The 27,647-nt window shown below is 38.8% G+C and overlaps 1 protein-coding gene and 2 non-coding genes across 3 annotated transcripts in view; 1 reads left to right on the forward strand and 2 right to left on the reverse strand.

Annotated features, from left to right (window-relative positions):
• The window catches only part of LOC124775796 (A-kinase anchor protein 9-like), a 517,018-nt gene that overhangs the window by 383,528 nt on the left and 105,843 nt on the right, over positions 1–27,647 (reverse strand). Inside the window, exons 6-8 of the mRNA XM_047250627.1 lie at positions 11,100–11,258; positions 10,845–11,011; positions 7,481–10,253 (exon numbers count right to left, since the gene is read on the reverse strand). Of these exons, the coding sequence (XP_047106583.1) occupies positions 7,481–10,253; positions 10,845–11,011; positions 11,100–11,258 (3,099 nt within the window). The remainder of the gene's footprint in view (positions 1–7,480; positions 10,254–10,844; positions 11,012–11,099; positions 11,259–27,647) is intronic.
• On the reverse strand, positions 20,345–20,419 carry Trnat-ugu. Its single transcript has one exon. It is a non-coding gene; the product is annotated as a tRNA-Thr (tRNA).
• Positions 20,982–21,056, forward strand: Trnat-ugu. The gene has a single exon. It is a non-coding gene; the product is annotated as a tRNA-Thr (tRNA).

The following is a 27,647-nucleotide window of genomic DNA, read 5'->3' on the forward strand; positions in this document are numbered from 1 at the left end:
AGATCACATCCTGACTAGTCAAGACCTCAATCCAATAAAGAATCATGTAAAGCCACATTTAAATTATCTGTAGGAACTGGTATCAATGATTTGAATCATTTCTTGGTACAAAAATTTATCTCTAACACTGCACAAATTTTGCATCACTTAAACAAACTATGAAAGAAAGGCATAAAATCTGAATGATCCAGTATTTGGCAAAAACTTCTCAGATATCTTTAATCCACTGCCAAATGTTGCAGCATGGTGCTGATACCATTTTCTCTCACAAAACTGCTGATGGCATGGAGCAGCCAATTAAGATAATATACAGAGTCATAGAAGTTAATATATATGGAACAAATTCCATCTTATCACAAAATACTCTAGGCTATGTCGGAGCCTGCAACAACAGTGCACACACTTTGACATTAATCATTGTTATGCAATCCACTGTCATCTGACAAGCTAACACACCAAGACTAATGCGTTGTGAATTTAAAAAAAATTGACAATTTTCCTATTAGATAACATTTCATCCTAAGCATCTGCTGATGACTTCCTGATCACTACATCATGTTTATTTATTTAGCATATGGACTCTAAGTACATTTCAATTCTGAATTACACTACTTTATTTCTAAACATTTAATACTTAATCACAACAAAAACATCTAGTCCTTGAATATACAAAATGTTTATAAATTAATTACACAAAAGTACCATTAATTGTAAAAAAGGTAAATAACTTACAGAAATGTTTGATACAGCACTCAATGCAGCATGTCTTCTAGTTTTATTTGCAAATGTTCAATGTGACTACCTTTGTGCCATGACACTATCCCATCTGTAATCAATTTCTTGGCATATCCTACAAACCAAGTATCAATGTATGGTGGCAAATGTTTGTGTTATCCGTTGTCACAGCTCACTGACATTTCCTATAAGCAGAGCAACAAACACTCTCTCTTTACATGTAACCCCATACACAGAAGTAATCTTCAGTCTTCATTTAGTTAAAAATTTCTACACAAAACTCAGTTCATTTTTCTTTGTCACTTTCTCTTAAAGCTTCCAAAAGTTTCAGCTTGTAGGGTTTGAATGACAGACATTTCCGCAGTACCTTCCACATTGTGACAGTAGGCATATTCAGTTCTATGTTGGCACTTCTTGTTGATATAGCCAGGTTACAAACATAGCACTGCTGAAGTTGTTCAACTGCTGAGTCAGGGACTGCTGGCTGACTCTGGCCTGGCATCCTATGTGATGCACAGCTAGTTTCAGTGAAATGATTGTACCAATTAATAACAGCTTGTTTTTGAGGTGGTGGCATGCAATATTTAGTCCTGACCTGTTTGTGAACTGTAGTAGCAGATTTGGATTCATGAAACCATAAACAACATTGTCATAAACTTGAAGATACACTGCACTCAGTGCTTTATCAAACATTTTAATTAGTTATTTACCCTTTTCACAATTAGAAGCTACTTTTGTGTAATTAATTTTAAACAACTTGTATCTGATGGAGTCTGGGTTGCCATCAGGAATTTCTCATAACCCACTCTATATGCTTTGGTGCCACATTCTCACCCGATGGGTTGGACACACTGGCTCAGTAGACTACAGTTGCCTGCTGGTGAGGACATGAATTCCCATTTAAAAAGTGAATCTGCACATCTTCCATGCCCCATTCTAAGAAGGTTGAAAGTTGACTATGTCTTGTGGGGTTTATCTAACTCACAGACTGTCTCAGTAATACAAGGTAAGAACTGGCACACTCCTGAGGCATTACAGAGCCATTCTCTTCTCCAGGAATTGGTGATGTTCATCCCAGTGAGACTGCCTGCAAGTGCAAGAGGAGGATACTCAAAATGAAGTCAACTGAATCTGAGATCATGGATGTCAGAATGCAATGGTAGTCCCTGATCAGGGCTTCTTATCTTTGCAGAACAGGCAGCCTGATGGTGCGAATAGACCTAATTGTTCCCAAATGTTTAACATACTACTATTAAGCTATTAATTTTGTTTACATGACTGCTGTTCATTCATGCCAGTGCACCGTATTCCACTGCAGAGTATACCAAGCTCAATGCAAATGTCTGCAGAATTGACGCTGATGATCCCTATGTGGTTCCACAAAGTTTCTGAACAAGATTATTTCTTATCCTCAACTCAGCAGCTGTTTTGTGAGGTGTGATTTAAAAGACAATGTTCTATCTAGCATGATACCCAGATATATTGGCTCCTTATTGTGATTAAAGTATGTGTCACCAACACAGACTTCTAGAGCCCTATTTGACTGTTTATTATTAAGATGGAAGCAAGTTACTTCTGTCTTAGCAGCATTAGGTCTAAGACTCGATTTTCTGGAGCAGTCTGCCACAACAGACAAAGCAGATGTCATTATTTTTCCATAGTTTCAAAATGAGTGTGCCTTGTTGCTACAGCCCAATCATCAGCATAACCAAATTTCTTACAAACTGTTTCTGGCATATCGGCAATGTAAAGGCCAAAGTGCAGTTGAGCTAATACCGAGCCTTGAGGTAAGCCATTCCGGAGGAATTTTGGGCTGCTGATTTTGTTTCCCAAGATAACCTGGGATCCTCTGTTATCAATACATTGTCAGTAAGCTTAGTAACTTTTTGACATGGGATCATCTTCATCAACGTGGGTAGCTGGAGCAACTCTTTGCTGCCATCCCTCCAGCATTGCATACTATCTTTTTTTCTGTCATTGATTGAACAATTTTCATAAGGCCCTCTCACTATCCACTGAAAATGAAGAATTTAGGGTTGGTATTCCCTAATCCCTTCAGGTGAGCATCCTGGAATTACTGCACCAATCCCACAAGTGAATACCAAAGATTATGTTGTTAGCAAGATGACATGCTTACTGGGTAAGGGTTGGCACCAATACATAGCAAGCAATCTCCACCTACCTATTAGGCCTGTGCTCATAAACAAGTAGAGCCCATATGGAGTCTCTACCATTGTCCCATCGCCAAAGTTCCAGTGGCTGTGTGATTATATCCCCGTTGATTTTGCAGGCATCTGCTTTGCGGCCACACAGCTTATCATTACTGAAGATTTGTCAAATTTGCTGTAAGTGGTATGCATAGTATACACCATAACCACAACATTGTTACTGAACTGACAAATTTTTCAACCAACATCACACAACAGATGCCAATTTACCTCTTCTTCAATTGTGATCTTACATCACAAACAATGTTACCCATACCTCCCACTCAGTAGCAATAAAATTAATCCAAAGGTCCACCATTACCTGAAAGCTATTCACAGAGTAGAGGAGGAGGAGGAGGAGATTAGTGTTTAACGTCCCGTCGACAACGAGGTCATTAGAGACGGAGCGCAAGCTCGGGTGAGGAAAGGATGGGGAAGGAAATCGGCCGTGCCCTTTCACAGGAACCATCCTGGCATTTGCCTGAAGCGATTTAGGGAAATCACGGAAAACCTAAATCAGGATGGCCGGAGACGGGATTGAACCGTCGTCCTCCCGAATGCGAGTCCAGTGTACAGAGTAGAGCATTAACCCTTTAACTGCTCTGGACATGTTAATGCGCACCTTTGTACCTGGCCCTGTGTGCTCTGAACGTGTTTATGCGTGCCACCAGTCCTTCTACCTGGTACTCTGAATGTGTCTACACGTGCCTTAATGGCACCTGTGTCCTCCTGACGTGTTGAGACGTGCTGCCATTTCTTCCCCTGTGGTCTCTGGCCGCATTACGTGCCCAGCCGTATATTTGTGCCGAGTGCCTAGTAGCTGTTCAGCATTCCACCGGCACAGTTGAAGTCTTGTGAGCATTTGCTGCTGTGATCTTGTGTTGCAGTTTTCGTCTGGGCTTTTACTGACTGTTGACGCCGTCAACGTTTTGAGAAGAAAATGGCATGCTGTTGTGGTTGTACAGACGAAGAAATCATCAAAATTCTCACTAGAAGCGACAGTGAGAATGAAATTTTCGACAGCGATGATAGTGATTATTCTTCGACTGAGTCTTGAAGTGACAGTCCTGTGCCATGTACTTCAGCTGGAACAACGCATCTGTCAACAAGGGAGGGATATCATTCAGAATCTGACGGGTCTGAGAGTGATAGTGAAGGGCCAGTGAAAAGAGCTCGCTTCAGCGACACATTTGACTGGAAAAAAAGTGATTTTTGTCCATTCACGCATGTGTATGCTGCTTCAGCTTCTGGACACAAGTGTGGTTTAGGGCCAGATTAAAGTGTTTTTTCATGTTTCCTGATTCAGACCAGATGGAAAGAAACAGGTTTCGAGGAACTGTATTCCTTCGTCACTGTTTGTATGCTAATGGCTCCTGTGGAAAAGCTGAAAATCAGTGACTAATGGTCCACAGACATATGTTTGAACACTGCTGTTTACAGCAAATTATGTCCAGGGACCGTTCTCTGTTAATTTTAAGAATGCTTCACTTCGGCGATAACTTTATCAGCAATGAAGGACACAAGTTATTTAAAATTAGGTATATTGTTGATAAAATTTGCACAACATTTTGCAATGCGTTTCATCCATACCAAAACCTCTGCATTGACAAAAGCTTCTTGTCGTTCAAAGAACGATTATCATTCAAACAGTACAGTCCCTCCAAAAGAAGTAGGTTTGGAATAAAAACATTCATGCTATGTGACTGCCAGACGGGTTATATCCTGGATCTCATTGTTCACACCTGCAAAAATACTGAAATTGGCATCCACAATCTGGGGAAAAGTGGCAACATAGTAGGAATATTGATGAAACCATTTTTAGGAATGGGTCATACGCTCTATGTCAGTAATTGGTGTTCAAGCCCAGACCTGTTCCTCTGGATTCATAACCACAGAACAAAGGCATGTGGTGCTGTTCGCAAAAACAGACGCAACATGCCAAAATTACAGAACAAACTAACACAAGGAGAAATACAGTTTATGTCCACTGACACAATCCTTGCGATGAAATGGTGTGACAAGAGAGAAGTGTGGATGCTGACTACCTGTAATACTGCAGAAATGGTTCAGATGGAAAAGATAAACAGAAAGACAGGTGAAAGATTAAGGTAGCCAAAATGTGTTGCAGATTACAACAAGAGTATGGGTGTTGTTGACCACTGTGACATGCTGCCAAGTTCAGTGCAATCAGTATGAAAGACTATCAAGTTGTACAAAAAGTTCTTTTTCCACATATTGGATCTGTGCATTTTAAATGCCTATGTTCTCCACAGAGTAGTAACAAGATGAAAAATGCAACTAACAGAATTTCATTTGTGTCTGGTAAGAGAGCTTGTTGAAGCTTACGCAAAAGAACGAAGGAAAGCTGGCAGAGGAAGGCGCTCTGGAGATGAGAAGATTTACTGGGAGAGATTTTCCAAAGGTCATTGAGATGGAAAACATGAAGAAACATCCGCCAATGCATCGCTGTGCAGTATACTTGAAGCAGAAAGTGCACCGAGAAATGAGATATGAATGTAGAGCATGCAACATACCACAATGTGTAGTGCCATGTTTTGCGGCCTATCGCACTAAACAGAACTATTAACCATCTATAATCACTCAGAAGAGAAGAAGTGACATTGAAATCTTCTAAAAGTAAATGACAACAAAAAGGAAATGAAAAATATTAAAAAATGCAACAATTGTAAACAAAATAAAATAAAAACAAAAAAATATATTTTTAACTTTGCCAGTGTCGGTCCAAAGCCCGGATCAAAAAGAAGGATGGAAAATATATTCAGAAGGTGTAAGACTTTGAAGCAATTTTTCAGAAGTATTACTGCACTCTCAAAAACACGAACTGCATTTCTCAGATGCCATTAAATCTATTACATATGCTAAGCATAAAATTAAAACAAGCATAGTGCTACACTGCTGATTTAACCAAACATCATGTTTGTTTGCATGACCATCTTCTGCAGCAGGTCTAACAATTAATTATTGCTAGCTTTGCCATCTTAATCTTACTACAATTAATGAAGAAGAATTTCACACTAGACACATTTCGCTTTTATTTACAAAGCATCTTCTGTGGTCATTGGTGTTCCTGTTTCATGTTTACATCCTTTGCACACCACTGCTTTCTCTCTCTTCATTAGCGGAGGTTGACATGTAAAGACGTTTTTGTATACATATAGCTGGCAGTTCCTCTCCCCCCCCCCCCCCCCCCCCCTTAAGTTTTCAGCTTTTTCTTCAAAAGCAATGGCACTGTAGCTCACTTCACTTATGGAACTCGAATTAATAATTTATCATTATAGCCTTTCCTACACCTGCTGGCTAATACATTAACACTTCATTATCAAAATGAGAAGGCACTGAAAATCAAACAGATTTTACATTATCCCACTTCAGTTGAAGATATTAATTCCTGTCAAACTGTACTTTTTAATTATTACAAAATTAAATTTCAGGGTGAAAGAATCACTTACATGTTGCCGCTATCACATTTTCTGTTTGTAATTTGTTTTACTTTCCCTACTATTCCATTTTACTGGAATATTAAATATCCTAACTTTGCAATTGCTCTTTTGCACTTATGTCATGGGGACAAACAACACTTCACTAACATCAGCAACTGTCCTAGTTGCCCTTTACTGTCAATAGCTCATGGTAATTATTGCAGAATATGCAAAAATGCAATAAAAAGGATATTATGAAATAAAAGCACATGATGGTTACACACTGCAAAGGGATCACTACCTAATTATTCCAGTTTGCTTCCAATGAGCATGCTAGTGAATAGTGCAGACCTTTTAAGTTGCAAATGAAAAGAAATTGTGTGCTGCCACCGCAGACACTGAAATGTCCATGGCCAACTGCACTGAAAATTGCTACCCCTGTTCCAGCTCTGTCTGTGAGCACTGGACTCTCGGCAGTAATCTTTCAATGTACCTACTGGCAATTGGCCTCCACAAACCACCAATTCTGTTCATCACTGATAACATATCAATTCAGCTAACAATCCCATGTTGACCACTGACTCACTGCACAAGGAACCACCATCTTCCATTACAGAGTCCAAATGGGCGCCAAACACAACTGCTCCCCTTCCACACTGGTCCCATCATAAGCTTGACTACTTACATATCTGTGAGCCAATTAAAGGAAGGAGGGATCTAGTACCTCCATCAGATGAACAGGTGACATTCAACTCAGACTATGTGATTGATTGAGATGGGACATAAGGCACTGCCTATTTGGTTCAGATATTCTATAAACAAGACATCAGGGAAACAACAAGAAAGGTGTTCATCATATATGAGGGTAATCAATCCAGTGTTCTTAATTCAAAAAAATTCCCACCCACTCAGAGAAATTCACCATCTACTCTTCAGATAGCACTGTCTGCACTTCTACTCTTCAAGCAGCAGTGCGTAAACATCACGAATAGGTCTGCATTCACAGTTTAATTCACTTCAGTAATACAATTCTTAATTATGTTTAAAATCTAATTAATATAAATGAAGATCTAGTATAAAATAGTTGCTTATACTTGCCTGTAATTGTTCAAAATATTTCTCCTGCTTATGAACAGTACTCAACAATGTCTCCTTTTCAAAAATTAGCTGTTCATTATTTTGCATTATCATCTTCATCTTTTCTTGTACATTTCTGCCAGTATCAATAATTTGTTGCAATGACTGTTCTAAATTTTTGCATTTTTGCTGCCAACGCAATTCCTCACTAACAGTCAACTTTCTATCAATAACTTGTCTTAAGGAAATAATCTCATCTCCAAGTTCCTCAACTACTTTTTTCACTTCATTATTTATGAGTGAAGAAACAACATCATTGCTTGAATCACTGTTGTCTAGAAACCTTTTATGTTCTGTTTCTAAATTATCTTTGTACATCTGATGAAAAGTCAGTTCTTTTCTAATTTTTTCAAGTTCATTCTCCTTAATGAGAGTTTCATTACAACTGACATCAAGTCTTTTTTGCATTGCAAAAAGCTCATTGTGAAATCTATCAATATTTTTGGCATGCATTTCTTGCAAAAGTTCCAATTCCTTACGTAGCGTGGAAATAATGTGTTCCTGAAGCAAGAACTTTTCTTTTAAAGTTATAATTTCTTGAGTTTTTCCAAAAGAGTCCATCACACTTTCCACAACAATATTGTTCAGAAGTTGCACATCAGCAGATAAACTTGATTTGAAATTCAATATCTGGTCTTCAAGTTTCTGCAATCTGTTAAGAGTGTCTTGTTTGCTCTCACTGGCTTTTTCTCTGAAAGAAGTATTTGTGTATTGCAACAAGCCGATTTTATTCTCCAGTTCCATTTTCTCTTCAATAAGAGACTGAATATTTGTCTCACTCGATACGAGTTTTTGCTTTTCATCATTGAATTGTTCATTTAATACTTTAATTTGGTCTTCCAAAATAGTTTTTGAGACTTCTAGCTCTTGCAATTTTAGTTTCAAATTCTGGTACTCATTTTTAAGATGATTGTTCTCCCTACAAAGCTTCTTGTAATCATCTCCCATCTTTAAAAACTGAAGGCATCTATTTACACTCTCAGCATGGTTGCCACTTGTGCCAAACCCCACATCATCATCATCATCATCACCATCACCATCACCATCATCATAAGTGGTCATAGCAGATAGTTTTGAAGTTCTCTCCTCTCCAGCTGAATATAAGTGTGATTTATATCCAACAACCTCATCTCTCAGTTTTTGTAATTCCAATTCCAAATCATTCAACTCTTTTCCTTTAAGTTCATTTTCTGCAGAAAGAGTGTCATTTTCTTGCCTTAGAAGGTAGTTATCTTTTTTAAGTGCTTTCATTTCCTTTTGTAATTTATCAGACATTTCTTTAGCTTCAGTGACTTTAGTAATCATTTTTACACTTTCATGTTTTATAGTGTCAGATTCTTCATTTACTTGCTGCAATGCGCTTTCCAGGTGTTGAATGCGTTTCAGTAGCTGATCTATATAATTTTCTTGAAACAGATGACTAAACTGTATGTAGTCAACACAAAGATGTGCATTATTACTGAACATTTCATCAAGATGCTGAAAAATTTGTTTAGCTTCTTTTAATAAGACTTCCTTAAATCCCTCTTCTTTTATTTTCTTGTTAATTTTGTTTACACATGCAACCATTAATTGAAGATTCATGTTTTCAGACTGTGTTTTACTCAGTTTGACTCTAACTTCACTTAATTCTTTTTCTAACTCTTTTATGTAATGTTTCAGCTGGGACTCCATTTCCTCCCTTGCTGCAAGGAGTCCCTGATCTGTAAGATGCTTAACTGCAAACTCTTCCATGTTACTGAATTGAGTGAACTTCACTGCACGATAAATATTAGATTCCAGTTGTGAGTTAACAACATTGAGACCTTGCAAATCATTTTTGAGAGAAGACATTTCTTTTTTTAAATGATTAACACATTTCAATTGGTCTACAGTCCAGCTTGGGGAATCCTGTGGGCACTGGTCATTCTTTGTACTATTCTCAGATAGTTCATTGTTCACTGCAGTATGTTTGTGCATTTCTATCTGAACAGTGCTGTTTATTTCCTCACCTATAGCAACCCCTTTTACATTGGTTACCCAGTGAAGATCAGTCTCTAGTTCCACCACTGTGCTTTCTTCAGTGTGATGCACAGGACTGTCTTGACATTCCGCACAGCTGCCTTTTGATGTACTTCCCGAGATAGTAGTACTTTTTGTATTATGTACTGCTGACGGTAAATAAGCTCCTTGGGATGTTAGGTCTGAGAGATCATGTTGAGGAATTACTGACTTAGTACCAGAGGACAAGACATTTGTGCACCAATCGTTTATCTTCAATAAAAATTCTTTATGGTTTCTCAGCTCCATCTGGCAAGCTTGTATATCTGACAAAATATTGTTCTCATTCATTATTGCCTCTGTAGAACTGATGTGAGTTTCACATACATCTATCACTGATTCATCTACATGTTCTTGCTCAATTCTACAAGGTGTGAAACTTACTACTGGCACGTCACCAGGAGAAGGATCTCCCCCATTTACTCCAACTATTAGTTTATTAAACTGTTCATCATTTCTGTTATCCAACACCAGTGATGCAGGCAATGAATGCTCACTAGAACTCAGAGATTCAGTCTTTTCTTTATTTGCTGTGAACTGAAGATCATCATCATTTACTTCTTTTCTTGTTATATAATTTTCTCTGGCTAGCTTCTCAAATTCTGTTTCATCTGTGTGTTCAACACCACTATTCAAATTCTTAGACTCGGCAGAACTCTGAAGAAGTATCTGTTTTTCCTTTTCAAACTGCATCCTAGAAATAAAAGAAAATAATTTACATTTTCATTTCATAATAATGAAAAAATACTGTTATCAGAAGCAAAATTCTCTTGAGAAAACTGTAAAATTACATGATGGCCAGTGGGCAGTATGGAGGCCCCCTCCCATACCCAGGGACAAGGGGGGAGGGGGGGGGAGGATTTGCAGACCCCCCCCCCCCCCACATACAGCTTTCAGAGAAAGGAAAAAAATATATTTGAGTCACATGTTTTCCTTTCAAGAAAGTCATTTAAAAGTCGGTATTTCGCAGTTTTTTTAACAGGGTAAGAACAGGAACTTTTTTCTGGCTATTTACAAGTCACCATTTGCCTTCCGAAATGTTAAACTACTCCATACCCCGAGGTCTAACTGACCACGCACTCACCCTCCCACAATCTGTCTTATGGGCACCCTTGGCCATTACTAAACACTCTCTCGAAAGGAAAGAACTAATGACAGGCATAGGGACTTGGTACTCTGCCCCCCCCCCCCCCCCTGAAGGGACATACTGGCCAGTGATTCAGTCTGCTCAAAATATATTGTATGGCACACCACACATAAATGTAAGAAGTTAATGTTAATTTACCTCAGCTCGTCTTTGATTTGAACAAGTTGTAGGCCAAAATTTTCTTCCATGTTTATTCTCAACTTAGACAAAGCTGCTTCATGACTTTCCTTCTGACTCTGTAAGCTGTGTAATGCTGATGTCTTAGCTTTATGTTCCTCTTCAATGCTGTGCATTAAACTTCTGATCTAATTGGCAGAACATGTCACTATCAGTATACAAATACATCAAAAGCAAAGTGCAGTATTGTATTTTCAGTACTGTACTGAGGTTTACCTCTTCTGCTGCTCTTCTTTTTTCTTCTGTTAATTCCATGCATTTCCTTTGCAATTCCACCTCTTTTGCTTTCAGAGCATCATCTTTTTCCACAATGTTTTTATTTAATTCCTTTATTATTGCATCTTTCATTTGAACTGCAATTTCTAATCCACATTTCTGTAAAAAGAAAGAAATTAGCACTCAAGTTCAGCAAAATCAACTTTTTTCTACCTCAGAAAAATACTGATGTATTATAAAAAATGATGTGACTTTAATATAGATTTTCTCACCCACAACAGAAACAGGGAGACATTGATTAACATTGCAAAAACTTATAATCTGCATGGCCTTGTAAACGAGCCCCATAGAATAACACCCACATCCAAGACAGCTCTAGATCAAATTTTTGTAAATAGAAATAAACTTAACCCAACTATAGAAGTAGACAATGCAGGATTCAGTGACCACCAAGCTGTCATTCTAATGGTTGATGTTAGCAAAGATACCTCAAACCCAGTCCCACCTAAAACTTTACAAAGGTTTTTCACCCAAGATAACTTGAACAAGCTAAATGCCCTCCTTAGCAAAGAAAAGTGGACAGAGATGTACACAAACAATGATGTCTACATGAAATTCAACATATTTCTTGACAAAATGATCCACCACTTTGAAGAGGCCTTTCCACAAAAACCAGTAAGAATAAATAATAATAATAATAATAATAATAATAAGAGAAACAAGAGTTGGATTACACCAGCTATAAAAATCTCTTGCAAACATAAAAGAATGCTCCACATGTTATGTAAACAAAGTAGTGACTCCCTACAACTAACAGAATACTATAAAAACTACACATGTATCCTAAGAAGAGTGATAAGACAAGCAAAAAGGATGCAAAATGATGAGTACATTGACAAATTCAGCAATAAAGTAAAATCAATGTGGAATATCATAAAACGGGAAAGAGGGGAAATGAAAGCTTCACACATGAACATAGAAATCAAATTCAACAATGAATCTATATCTAATCCCAAAGTTGTGGTGAACTCTTTCAACAATTTCTTTACGAGCATAGCTGAAAAATTGGTCAAAAATAATCCTAACACAAATTACCAACCAGCAAACCAAAAATATCACACATGTGAAGAGTCAATTTTCATTACCAAAGTCACTGAAAATGATGTTGCAAAAGCCCTCAGAGAGTTAAAAAATTCATATTCAGCTGGAATTGATGGTATCCCAGCAGCTGTAATCAAAAATTTTGAACACATAATTGCTAAACCAATAACTCACCTCTGTGACTGTTCTTTCCAGGCAGGTATTTTCCCTGAAGCTCTGAAACTTTCTAAAGTAATTCCTGTCTTCAAAAAAGGTGATATAAAGATATGAATAACTACAGGCCTATCTCAATCTCATCCTGCTTTTCTAAAGTTTTTGGAAAAATAATGAACAAAAAAATGATGGACTTCATTGGGAAAAAAAAAAAAAAAAAAAAAAAAAAAAAAAAAAAAAAAAAAAAAAGATTTACTAAGTTTAGCTCAACATGGGTTCACAAGCAACAAATCTACTGAAACTACAGTGTATGATTGCATAAATACACTATTAGAACTGTTAGATACAAAACAACCCATAACAGGCATATTTCTGGATCTGTCAAAGGCTTTTGACACTGTTGACCACAAAATATTGCTGGAAAAAATAGAACACTATGGTATCAGAGGAATTGCAAGCAATTGGATTGCTACATTCCTAACCAATCAGATGCAGAGTGTCAGCATGAAATACACTAATAGGCAAAGCAACTCAATAACCGAAATACTATCAAGTAATAAAACTGTAAAGCAAGGTGTTCCACAGGGCTCAGTATTGGGACCCCTACTTTTCCTCCTGTATATTAATGACTTGAGCCTGAATGTTGATGCACACAAAACAATAATATTTGCCAATGACACAACTGTACTCCTCAAACGGAAGAACACAGAGGCTGTGCAAAAAGCTGTGAACTTGGCCACTGAACAACTCAGTAAGTGGGCTAAAATCAACAGATCAACTATCAACACCAAAAAGACAGCTTCCATGAACTTTCACACAACACAAAATGCAAATTCCTCTCAGCCATTTGTCACTGTAAATAACCAGCCAATAGATACCGACACTGTTTTCAAGTTCCTGGGTCTGTGAGTTCAAGATAACCTGAAATGGAATACACATACAGGAAAGGTAAATGCCAGAATTAGTAGTGGCTGTTACGCATTGAGTGTACTGAAATCATGTGCTAGCCTGAAAACATTAACCAGTGCGTACTACACTTACATACAAGCCCACTTAAAATATGGTGTGATATTATGGGGAAATTCTCCAACTGCTCAGAGCACATTCAGAATCCAGAAAAGAGCAATGAGGATTATTACTGGAAGCAAACCCAGAGACTCCTGCAAATCCATCTTCAGAAAGTTGGAAATCCTTACACTGCCTTTCCTATACATTCTCGAGACTCTAAATTTTTTCAGAAACCACATAGTGCCAACTGACACCAGAATCATAAAAAATAATAAAATACATGAACACAACACCAGGAAAAATGCAAATCTGCATGTTTTACATACAAACACTCAACTGTGTAAAAAGGGAGTTTTCCACATGGGCCTCCAACTGTTCAACAATCTTCCCACTAGTATTAAGTCCATCGAAGACAACATAAAATTTAGCAAAGCCATGAAGTCATATTTGTTGTGTCACTGTTTTTACTCTGTAAATGAATACTTAGAACAGTAATCTTGCTATTTGTGTTAAATTGAAAACATTGAGCAATATAATACATTAAGATACTGTAGGCCTATGTTAATATATGTTAACAATGTTAACTGATATATTCCAACATCTGCAACACGCTGTGTACCATCAGATCATATGAAATAAATGAATAAATAAATAAATAATCACAGACTAAATTTACATCAAAGTCCTCTATGGGAGTACACATAAACTCACAAGCGGTTCACTTCAAACTTGGTACACTTTCAATGATGTGTTAGGACAACAAAACGTGCAAGTAGTAAGACATACTACTAAGGCAATTTCAAGTAAATCGCAAGGTAAATTTCACACATCAGTGACATACTGGTGTATTGTGACCCTGAGCACTAGATGGCAGTGGTCATGTGGTTAGCTTTCAAGCTCTGTAATCCTTGTCATATTATTTCATACATATTATATTTGAAAGGTAATATGATAAAAAGAAACACTTCATTGATGCCAACCCATCAGGTCCAGTGGCCTTTCCTCTTTTGAGCGATTTTAATTGTTTCTCTATCCCTCTCGTCTATTTCGATATCTACCATTTTATCATCTGTGCGACAATCTAGAGAAGGAACTACGGTGCAGTCTTCCTCTGTGAAACAGCTTTGGAAAAAGACATTTAGTATTTTGGCCTTTAGTCTGTCATCCTCTGTTTCAGTACCATTTTGGTCACAGAGTGTCTGGACATTTTGTTTTGATCCACCTACCGCCTTGACATAAGACCAAAATTTCTTACAAGGGAACCTCCCCATCGCACCCCCCTCTGATTAAGTTATAAGTTGGCATAGTGGATAGGCCTTGAAAAACGGAACACAGATCAAACGAGAAAACAGGAAGAAGTTATGTACAACTATGAAAAAAATAAGCAAAATATAGAAACTGAGTAGTCCATGCGCAAGATAGGCAACATCAAGGACGGCAAGAGCCTAGGAGTGCCGTGGTCCCGTGGTTGGCGTGAGTGGCTGCGAAACGAGAGGTCCTTGGTTCAAGTCCTGCCTCGAGTGAAAATTTTACTTTTTTTATCTTCGCAAAGTTATGATCTGTCCGTTCGTCCATTGACGTCTCTATTCACTGTAATAAGTTTAGCGTCTGTGTTTTGCGACCGCACCGCAAAACCGTGCGATTAGTAGACGAAAGGACGTGCCTCTCCAATGGGAACTGAAAACATTTGATCGCAAGGTCATAGGTCAACCGATTCCTCCACAGGAAAACACGTCTGATATATTCTATACGACACTGGTGACGGCATGTGCGTCACACGACAGGAATATGTTGTTGACCACCTAACTTGTACGCTTGGCGAATGGATAAAAAGATTCTTCTACCTTGCCCGATTTAGGTTTTCTTGTGGATGTGATAATAACTCCCAAAAAAGTGATGAAAACATAACGGACGGACAGATAATAATTGTCTGAAAATAAAAAATTAAAATTTTTACTCGAGGGAAGACTTGATCCAAGGACTTCTCATTCCGCAGCCGCTCACGCTATCCACGGGACCACGGCGCTGCTAAGCTCACATCGTCCTAGATGTTGTCTATCTTTCACATGGACTACTCAGTTTGTATATGTTGCTTATTTTTTTCATAGTTCCATGTAACTTCTTCCTGTTTTCTCGATTGATCTGTGTTCAGTTTTTCAAGGCCTATCCACTATGCTAGGGGTAAGATAGATACTGCCTACAGGAAAATTAAAGAGACCTTTGGAGAGAAGAGAACCACTTGTATGAATATCAAGAGCTCAGATGGCAACCCAGTTCTAAGCAAAGAAGGGAAGGCAGAAACGTGGAAGGAGTATATAGGGGGTTTATACAAGGGGGATGTACTTGAGGACAATATTATGGAAATGGAAGAGGATGTAGATGAAGATGCAATGGGAGATACGATACTGCGTGAAGAGTTTGACAGAGCACTGAAAGACCTGAGTCGAAACAAGGCCCCAGGAGTAGACAACATTCCATTAGAACTACTGATGGCCTTGGGAGAGCCAGTCATGACAAAACTCTACCATCTGGTGAGCAAGATGTATGAGACAGGCAAAATACCCACAGACTTCAAGAAGAATATAATAATTCCAATCCCAAAGAAAGCAGGTGTTGACAGATGTGAAAATTACCGAACTATCAGTTTAATAAGTCACAGCTGCAAAATACTAACGCGAATTCTTTACAGACAAATGGGAAAACTAGTAGAAGCCGACCTCGGGGAAGATCAGTTTGGATTCCGTAGAAATGTTGGAACACGTGAGGCAATACTAACCTTACGACTTATATTAGAAGAAAGATTAAGAAAAGGCAAACTTACGTTTCTAGCATTTGTAGACTTAGAGAAAGCTTTTGACAACATTAACTGGAATACTCTCTTTCAAATTCTGAAGGTGGCAGGGATAAAATACAAGGAGCGAAAGGCTATTTACAATTTGTACAGAAACCAGATGGCAGTTACAAGAGTCGAGGGGCATGAAAGGGAAGCAGTGGTTGGGAAAGGAGTGAGACAGGGTTGTAGCCTCTCCCCGATGTTATTCAATCTGTATATTGAGCAAGCAGTAAAGGAAACAAAAGAAAAATTTGGAGTAGGTATTAAAATCCATGGAGAAGAAATAAAAACTTTAAGGTTCGCCGATGACACTGTAATTCTGTCAGAGACAGCAAAGGACTTGGAAGAGCAGTTGAACGGAATGGACAGTGTCTTTAAAGGAGGATATAAGATGAACATCAACAAAAGCAAAACGAGGATAATGGAATGTAGTCAAATTAAATCGGGTGATGCTGAGGGGATTAGATTAGGAAATGAGACACTCAAAGTAGTAAAGGAGTTTTGCTATTTAGGGAGTAAAATAACTGATGATGGTCGAAGTAGAGAGGATATAAAATGTAGACTGGCAATGGCAAGGAAATCGTTTCTGAAGAGGAGAAATTTGTTAACATCGAGTATAGATTTAAGTGTCAGGAAGTCGTTTCTGAAAGTATTTGTATGGAGTGTAGCCACGTATGGAAGTGAAACATGGACGATAACCAGTTTGGACAAGAAGAGAATAGAAGCTTTCGAAATGTGGTGCTACAGAAGAATGCTGAAGATAAGGTGGGTAGATCACGTAACTAATGAGGAGGTATTGAATAGGATTGGGGAGAAGAGAAGTTTGTGGCACAACTTGACTAGAAGAAGGGATCGGTTGGTAGGACATGTTTTGAGGCATCAAGGGATCACAAATTTATCATTGGAGGGCAGCGTGGAGGGTAAAAATCTTAGAGGGAGACCAAGAGATCAATACACTAAGCAGATTCAGAAGGATGTAGGTTGCAGTACGTACTGGGAGATGAAGAAGCTTGCACAGGATAGAGTAGCATGGAGAGCTGCATCAAACAGTCTCAGGACTGAAGACCACAACAACAACAACATCCACTATGCCAACTTATAACTAAATCTGAAGGGGGTGCGATGGGGAGGTTCCCTTGTTAGGATTTTCTGCCAAGTCAGTACATAGAACTTTACTTTCGAATTCATTGAACATCTCTCACATAGCCCTCCTCACACTACATTTCGCTTGGCATAATTTTTGTTTGTCTGCAAGGCTTTGACTATGTTTATGTTTGCTGTGAAGTTCCCTTCGCTTCCGCAGCAGTTTTCTTACTCGGTTGTTGTACCACAGTGGCTCTTTTTCCATCTCTTACGATCTTGCTTGGCACATACTCATCTAACGCATATTGTACGATGGTTTTGAACTTTGCCCACTGATCCTCAACACTATCTGTACTTGAGACAAAACTTTTGTGTTGAGTCGTCAGGTACTTTGAAATCTGCTTTTTGTCACTTTTGCTAAACAGGAAAATCTTCCTACCTTTTTTAATATTTCTATTTATGGCTGAAATCATTGATGCAGTAACTGCTTTATGATCGCTGATTCCCTGTTCTGCGTTAACTGTTTCAAATAGTTCGGGTCTGTTTGTCACCAGAAGGTCTAATATGTTATTGCCATGAGTTGGTTCTCTGTTTAACTGCTCAAGGTAGTTTTCAGATAAAGCACTTTAAAAAATTTCACTGGATTCTTAGTCCCTGCCACCCGCTATGAACGTTTCGAGTGTGCCAGTCTATATCCCGCAAATTAAAATCTCCACCCAGAACTATAACATGGTGGGGAAATCTAATCGAAATATTTTCCAAATTATCCTTCAGGTGCTCAGCCACAATGGCTGCTGAGCCAGGGGGCCTATAGAGACATCCAATTACCATGTCTGAGCCTGCTTTAACTGTAACCTTCACCCAAATTATTTCACATTTCGGATCTCCATCAATTTCCTTCAATACTATTGCACTTCTTATCACTATAAACACGCCTCCTCCTTCACTGTCCAGCCTGTCTCTGTGGTATACATTCCAATCTGAGTTTAGAATTTCATTACTGTTTACATCTGGTTTCAGCCAACTTTCTGTCACATTTTCAAGAAGGGACGTCGAACAGATGTGCAGAACTATAGGCCTATATCTCTAACGTTGATCAGTTGCAGAATTTTGGAACACGTATTATGTTCGAGTACAATGACTTTTCTGGAGACTAGAAATCTACTCTGTAGGAATCAGCATGGGTTTCGAAAAAGGCGATTGTGTGAAACCCAGCTCGCGCTATTCGTCCACGAGACTCAGAGGGCCATAGACACGTGTTGCCAGGTAGATGCCGTGTTTCTGGACTTCCGCAAGGCGTTTGATACAGTTCTCCACAGTCGCTTAATGAACAAAGTAAGAGCATATAGACAATAAGACCAATTGTGTGATTGGATTGAAGAGTTCCTAGATAACAGAACGCAGCATGTCATTCTCAATGGAGAGAAGTCTTCCGAAGTAAGAGTGATTTCAGGTGTGCCGCAGGGGAGTGTCATAGGACCATTGCTATTCACAATATACATAAATGACCTTGTGGATGTCATCGGAAGTTCACTGAGGCTTTTTGCGAATGATGCCGTGGTATATCAAGAGGTTGTAACAATGGAAAATTGTACTGAAATGCAGGAGGATCTGCAGTGAATTGATGCATGGTGCAGAGAATGGCAATTGAATCTCAATGTAGACAAGTGTAATGTGCTGCGAATACACAGAAAGAAAGATCCCTTATCATTTAGCTACAATATAGCAGGTCAGCAACTGGAAGCAGTTAATTCCATAAATTATCTGGGAGTACGCATTAGAAGTGATTTAAAATGGAATGACCATATAAAGTTGATCGTCGGTAAAGCAGATGCCAGACTGAGATTCATTGGAAGAATCCTAAGGAAATGCAATCCAAAAACAAAGGAAGTAAGTTACAGTACCCTTGTTCGCCCACTGCTTGAATACTGCTCAGCAGTGTGGGATCCGTACCAGATAGGGTTGATAGAAGAGAGAGAGAAGATCCAACGAAGAGTAGCGCGCTTCGTTACAGGATCATTTAGTAATTGCAAAAGCGTTACGGAGATGATAGATAAACTCCAGTGGAAGACTCTGCAGGAGAGATGCTCAATAGTTCGGTACTGGCTTTTGTTGAAGTTTCAAGAACATACGTTCACTGAGGAGTCAAGCAGTCTGGTGGCTTGCAGAGTATGGATGTAGATGTAGATGTAGAAAGGAAAGACTGATTGTTGGGGAACTCACCAGATGAGATTTGAAAACCTGAGAGCTTAAATGTGGAAGACAGGGTTTGTATGAATCAAGTCAATGCCATGAAGAAACACACTATTCCACTCCAACAGGAAAAGGAATTACAGCGCAAATTATGTAATAAATAATACAGCATATTTGGAAAGATCTCAATCACCTTCAACACTTTTCGCACTGAACCATTTTTTGAACATGTTTTGTCCCTTCAGACCGACACTTTTCAAGCAATTTCAAGGAGTTTTTATAGAAGTCATGCAGAAAATACAACAATTTACATTAAAGTATGAACCTTCTTCTTTCTTTTGCTGTTATACATTTTTTTTCTGAATGTAAATGATATTTTTTCTAGAATCCTACTAGTCAAACATTTTACCAAGAAAGAAAAATTCTAACTTCTAAAACTCATTATTTTTAATATATGAAAGAAGTAAGCATGCACAAAAAAAAAAATATTTTATTGAAAAAAATGTGCATAGAAGAAAAATCCAAGAAAGAAGCGCAGTGTTTTTTTTTTTTTTTTTTTTTTTTTAAAAAAAGTCAAGCATAATGTATTCAGGTATGGTAATATTTGAAATAGTCAGGTAAGGAGAGACCATCATTACACTGCTTACACCACCATCCCATTTCTTTTCTTACTCTTTTCCCTGTTTCTTTTTTCCCCGTATCTGCACACACTTTACAGCAATTTCCAATAATATATGACGGTAGTATCTGTTCCCGAAAGAACAGTTACCGTGGTTGACCATACAGCTTTGCTAGAAATGAAATGATAATTAAATGGACACCCTAGCTGCAAACAGGCATTGATTTACTTCATTGGGGACATGTTGAAAATGTGTGCCCCGACCGGGACTCGAACCCGGGATCTCCTGCTTACATGGCAGACGCTCTATCCATCTGAGCCACCGTGGGCACAGAGGATAGTGCGTCTGCAGGGACTTATCCCTTGCACACTCCCCGTGAGATTCACATTCCCAACATGTCCACACCACTACATCCGTAGTGCGCCTAATAGATGTTTGCCCATCATACTCATTACTCGTGGCAGATTAATCTACCAAGTCCTGCTTACATGGCAGGAGATCCCGGGTTCGAGTCCCGGTCGGGGCACACATTTTCAACATGTCCCCAATGAAGTAAATCAACGCCTGTTTGCAGCTAGGGTGTCCATTTAATTATCATTTCATTTCTAGCAAAGCTGCATGGTCAACCACTGTAACTGTTCTATCGGGAACAGATACTACTGTCATATATAGTTAAAATATGGCTTCCCGGCCATTGACCTTCTTGTGCGAACGCACATGCTATGCCCGAACTCGTACGGGACTTGGTAGATTAATCTGCCACGAGTAATGAGTATGATGGGCAAACATCTATTAGGCGCACTACGAATGTAGTGGTGTGGACATGTTGGGAATGTAGATCTCACGGGGAGCGTGCAAGGGATAAGTCCCTGCAGATGCACTATCCTCTGTGCCCACGGTGGCTCAGATGGATAGAGCGTCTGCCATGTAAGCAGGAGACCCCGGGTTCGAGTCCCGGTCGGGGCACACATTTTCAACATGTCCCAAATGAAGTAAATCAATGCCTGTTTGCAGCTAGGGTGTCCATTTAATTATCATTTAATTTCCAATAATTTTTTTTACATGCTGCAACTGGGATCTTTCCTTGAAAGTGTCACACAGACTCTCTGTATACGCTTGGTGATGGTCCATCTTGTGAATCCTGAAGCCCCTCCACACCACCATCAGTTGCTAGCTGCTTACCTAAGGCCTTAATGAAGGACACCAGAGATGTTGTCTTTTTGGTTGATTGTTTGTTTGTACACAACCCAATTATTCACTACTGCTAAAAGAAATAAGTGAAAGAAAATTTTTTTTCCACAATTTCAATGTCTTCCGACAGAAAGGATGATGGCTCGACAGCTGGTCAACCCTGCCTACCCCAATTTTACCCTTGTTATAGTCTATTACAACATCTGGTTTACATCTCTCTACTTGTTCTTCTTTGTTTCTGGTACCAGGGACAGTTGAAGTTGCTCAATGTTTGGCTGAAAGATGCTACACATCCCTGGCTGATTTTCATTTTACTGCAAGTAAATATTCTTACCTCCAAAAACATGATTTCCCCCTTCCCATGCCTCACAGTCTTCATTTCATCAGGTAGACCCTTCCTGTTTTTCATTACAGCGCCTGCATTCAAGGTTTTATTCTGCCACAGATAGTCCAACACGGCAGGGCCTGTGTAGAACCTATCCATATAAATGCAGTGTGCTTTGCCAAAACACTCTCCATGCTACCTCCCAATTACTGACTAGACAGAGTTACATACATTGTTTGCTTTAACTGTGTATATCCCACAATTCAAAACATAACATGTTGTTGAGTCACACAGTAGATAAATCTTGATTCCATATTTATTTTGTTTGCTTTTCATATACATTCTGAATCCTATTCTGCCTCTGAAGGGGCATATTCTTTCATCAATTGTGAGGTTCACCTGTGGTTTCAAGTTATTCTTGCACTTTGTGACGAAAGAACTTAAGAAAGGCCTAATTTTGTGGAGTGGATCATGTCCTCAGTGACCTTGTTTTATGAATTTCATGTTGTCATTAAAGTGCAATGTCAGGGTTGCCACAAATTTCCCTAAGCAAAATTCCCTGATTCAAGTTTCAGCATTTTTCCCTGACAAATTTTGAGATCTCAAGGGTACATTAAGACATAAGCATATCTAAGAAACTTGCAAGCAGGTGGTGTTTCCCGATGCGAGCAAAAATATTAAGTACTAACATCAGCATCTTTTGTAATGAGCTGTTTTTAGATGCAGAAAGCAAGCCAAATGATATATGTGTTTCATTAAGACCACTGATGTTTTTTATTTCAATAAAATAAAACACATTTGGAGACAAAAATACTCATTTTCTTGGAGTTGCAAGGTAGATTTAAAATACCTTCACCGATTTCGGAAATAACCTCAGAAAAAAGTAGGCCTCTTGAAAGAAGTGTATAAGGTGAGGAAGAACTGTATAAAATGCCACTGTAGGTGACCACTAATAAATGATGGTTCCACTATGTTAATTATTGTCAGTTATTACTCCCTGTGTTATATCTATTATGTTACGGGTATTTTGTGACTTTTCTTTTGAGAAATATATGAGTACAAACTGTACAAACCACCGACTGACAATTTTCTTCTTCTTATCGTCCATACTTTCTAACATATAAACTACTTTTGAAGTGCCAAAATGTACTAGAACAAATAAAATGTCTATAAAACACCACACTGTACAATCTACTTGCGGTCAGACAGTCACAGTTCCTGAAATCCATCGTTCACGGCCTCTGGCCTACTGAGGAGCACAGCAATCCTGAGCCCATGGATAAACCACGAAAATACACTGCATTATGCCACACACAACAGACCCGGACTGTGTGCAGATTGATGAGACCAGATCTAACAGGCAGGGCCTGCACATCAATGGGAACCAAATGTGTTACAGATCAGCAGGCCCAATCATTACAGATACCCACAGAAATGGCCTGCAGTTTTGGCCCGTCACAGAAATCCACTCATGTGGCCAGCTATTCACGAGTCACAGACAACATGTTGATGAAATGAGACCAAGATGTTCAATCCATGTAACAGATAACTTGTTCAAATACTCTGACAATCAATAATAATGAGGATAGGTAGCATCTCACTGTATCAAAGATTGCTGAGCCACAAAAAGGCACATAGAAAAGACAACTATACTCTTACAAATAAATTTTCAGTCATAGCTTTTGTTAGAAAATGAGAGCACACATATATTCACATAATCACTCAGACACAACTCATGCACACATGACCGCCGTCTCCGGCCACTGCGTCTATAGTCTCTGAGAATAATATCCAAACAAACCACTCCTCATGCCTCCCTACCTCTCATTGGCAGCTTCTAGGCTACTGCCAAGAAGTGGTGACAGCACTGACTACAAGTGAGGGGATTGGTAGGAAGGAGAGAAGCAGTAGTAATGAGGGAGTAGGGAAGTGCGCACATACTCGGCTGGATCTAGCCAGCGACGGTGCATGACACCTCAGTAAACAAACCATTTCATCTACTGACACAACACAGTGTTATTTATTTATTTCAAATTTCCCTGGTTTCCCTTTCGTGTTAAAAATTCTCTGATTTCCCTGATTTCCAGAACCTGTGGCAACCCTGAACATACACAAAATTGAAGTAAATCTGTCTCTACTGATTAGCTCGCTTATCCATGAAGTATGTATAAATGCATTCTTTGACCACTAGTCACTTATTTTTGGCAACTTCACTGCACTCATACGCTAAATAACAGAGAAAAACAAGTACATTTTATGTACCTTTACTATTGACTACTGTTGCCACACAGACTTCCTTTTCATAGACTATTTCTTATTCATTTCGCAAAATTTTAGTCCTGCATACATGTTTGTTTCAACTTCTATTGTTTTTATCATCTCATTGTCAAAAAACACCATGTTTGCATGAACTCTTCTGCAGTCAGGAATTCAATTACAGCACACTGTTTCTCATGTGCCGACATAATTATGTTGCACAATGCTATGTTTCATGCTACAATTGGGATCCCTCTAGTGGCAGAGGGCTGCAACTTGCATCAGCGAAGCAGGAAAGTAGACTAACCTAACATCAACTGATACTGAGAACAGAATAAAAAATGTGGGGGCATTACTCCCAGTACAATCTTGTAAATTTATAGGTTAAGTATACTGAGCCACTCATATTGAAACCGGCCATCACCCAAGTGATGGTCTCTCACAATTACTATTTAACTGTGCACTGGAGAAAGTCATGAGAGAATGGAATAAGAAATGTCAACCAAACATCAAAATTGGAAAAAACACCAAAGTTAATTGCCTGGCATTTGCAGACAATCTTGCACTACTGATAACTAATGCAGAAGAGGCTAAATTTCAAAATGGAGTAGTTTAAAAAATAGCAGCACAAGTTAGATTGCAAATTTCACTTGAAGAAATGGAAATGATGCCAAACATGAAGGTTGAAACACAGACTGTTCAACTAAATAACAACAAATAAAGTAAGATTGTACGTAAGTTAAAATATCTTGGTGGATAACAACCGGGAACACAAACAAGAAACCAACAACAGAAAGCAGAACAACTAAATCAAAGCAAGCACAATGAAATACCTGGCCAACCTACAAGAAGAGAACACTTGCAATGAAGGCCAAATTTAAACAGTCCTACTCCATTATTAAGCCTGAAGCAACATACAAAAGCAAAACATTGTTCAAGTTGAGCAGCACACCAATAACAGACAAACAATTTTGGAAAAATAAAACCAGGGATAATTTGTTCAAAGAGATCTGGTATGACTTAAATTGATTAAATATAACACTGCAACAATGAGAACAGAAAAGAAAAGACAATTCTTAGAAGCTGAAACGAGTCTCAAACTAATACCATTTAAATGAAAAAATACATTATAACCAACAAAGAACGGGCACAGTCTAAAAAAATGAAAAGGTTTTGGGAGCAAAAGAGGAAGCTGAATAGCCACTTTTTCTGTGAAAGACTAAAATCAAAACACACACACACACACACACACACACACACATTTTTTTTTTAGAGCTGTATGACATGTTTAAGGTTTTTAACTATAATCTTCAAGTAGTTCTGGTCTACATTTGATCCACGGCATATCTGTTCATGTTCCCCTGCATTATGAGATCGTGGTCTAAAGTGAGGTGGTTGTGTGTCTGGCTGCATCTTTCAATGAAAACCAGAGCATTCTGCTGTAACACCACTATATCTTCATTCAAATAGATACCCAGACAGATGCAATAGGTTAAACAGAACATGACTACTTAAGACGTATGATATACAATGGAAAATCCTGGATGGAATGTAACATATCAAATGCAGGACTTTAAACTCAATGTGTAAATTATTCAAGGTATATTACTAAGTACACAGCACTTCTTTCTTTTAATTCCTTTCATAACTGTATTGACTCCTGCTTGTTGCTATTTTATACTTATAGTCTTTATTTCCAGAAACTCAAACTTCTCCTTCTCCTCCTTTCTAGATCTAAAGGTGATATGCAGCAAAACTAAGTAATGAAGGGATCTTATACTAATAAGATCAGTAACATCAGAGTAATGCACATGAAAATAAAAGCAAAAATAAACCGTAACCAGTCCCTTAATTTACAACATCACTACACATTTCACAGGATCATATCTCCATCATGTGCACTCACTTAAAATTTTGTACTACATGTACTTTGTACATATGGCATTTCTGGGCAATCTGTAAGTCTGTCTGGGAACTAAAGGGAAAACAAGTTGCTTTAGTACATGGATAAAAAGCAAAATAAATAACTTTCAGTTGTCATGGGCTGCTTTTACAATCACATATACCTACATCACTTTTTATGGACTATTTTATTGGAGATTGCACACCACAGGGCAAGAAGAACAGACACTGTCTTACGTTGTAGGAGAGAGATGAGAGTTGGAGGCAGTATCATTTGCACGTGGATGGAGAGAGGAGGGAAGGAGGGAGACAGAGTGCATCGCTAGTTTATGGTAATACTGCGTGGAACAAAATTAACTTTTAAAATATGAAACTATATAATATATTGTCTGGAGTCAGTATGCACTGTTGATTGGCACTGAACCATTATTGCTGTTATTTATTATAAGTGTAATAGAAATACAAAGTCCAAGTTTTCAAGAAACTAAATGAAATATAGCCCTTAGCTTTTTTAAACAGAATTTAATGTTTAGGGGAGTAAGAGCATTATTTGTGACAAAGTTATCTTAATTAAATATAATTTCCACTACTGGATGATGAACTTGTCATTTCTTGTCACTAAGAGCACTACTCACACTTCAGAACTTTTTAGAGGTGTCCAGATAGCATATATCTAAAATATGATGACAAGAAATGCTGTAAAACCCAGGGTGGAATAACAGCAATATGAAGCGCTAGATGGCTACTCACTCCACAGAGGAGACATCGAATGGCAGACAGGCACAATGAAAAAGATGTAGATATTATTCGGCTATCGGTACTAAGTCGTTCATCAGACACAAGACAACAAAACTCTCACATATTCACACAAGTACAACTCACACACACAAGGCCACTCATATCTCTGGTTGCTAACACCTGACTATGGCTGCATCTGACGTGAGCAGTGGTCTTTGCTGGAGTTGGTAGTGGGAGTACAGAGGAAGCACAAGGCATAAGGGATAGCATGGTAGGAGTGAAGAAAGATGCTTCTGTTTACTTGTGCTAGTGTTGGGGGGGGGGGGGGGGGTGCAGGGATGTGGTGTATGCAGGATAATGGGCTAGTAGGTGCAGCATTGAGAGGTTGTGCTAGGGATAAAGGGGAGAGATGAGAAACAGAGAGGGGGAATAGACTATGCAGTTGCACCGGGAGGATAGTGAGCATGTATAGGACTGGAGTGGGTACAGGGAAGGAGACAGAGGACAGGGACTAGTGAAGGTTGTGACCAGGGGATTCAAGAACAACAGATATATTGCAGGGAGAGTTCTCACCTGTATAACTTAAAAACTCTAGTGTTAGTGGGAAAAATTCAGATGGCACAGTTGTTGCAGTCAAGCACATAATATTGGATGGCACAGTCAGGAACCAGGTGGTCCCACTGTCTCTTGGATGCAGCTTGGCATTGGAAATTTATGTGCACTGACAGCTTGTTAGTTGACAGAATGAGATTTTCACTCTGCAGTGGAGTGTGCACTGATATGAGACTTCCTGGCAGATTAAAGCTGTGTGCCAGACCGAGACTCGAACTAGGGACCTTTGCCTTTCGCGGGCAAATCTTTGGGTAGCTCAGATGGTAGAGCACTTGCCCGCGAAACGCAAAGGTCCCAAGTTTGAGTCTCGGTCCAGCACATGGTTTTAATCTGCCAGGAAGTTTCAGCTTGTTAGTTGTTATGCCCACATTGAAGTGGCACAGAGGTTGCAGACAAGTTGGAAGATCATATGGTTGCTTCCACAAGTGGCCTTGTCTTTGATGGGATAGGAGATTTCTGTGACAGAATGAGTAGATGGTACTAGGAGGATCTAGGTCAATTGTAGGGACATGGGTTGGGAGGGGGGGAGGGGG

This window comes from Schistocerca piceifrons, chromosome 2 (genome assembly GCF_021461385.2).
Source record: "Schistocerca piceifrons isolate TAMUIC-IGC-003096 chromosome 2, iqSchPice1.1, whole genome shotgun sequence".
Taxonomy (NCBI): domain Eukaryota; kingdom Metazoa; phylum Arthropoda; class Insecta; order Orthoptera; family Acrididae; genus Schistocerca; species Schistocerca piceifrons.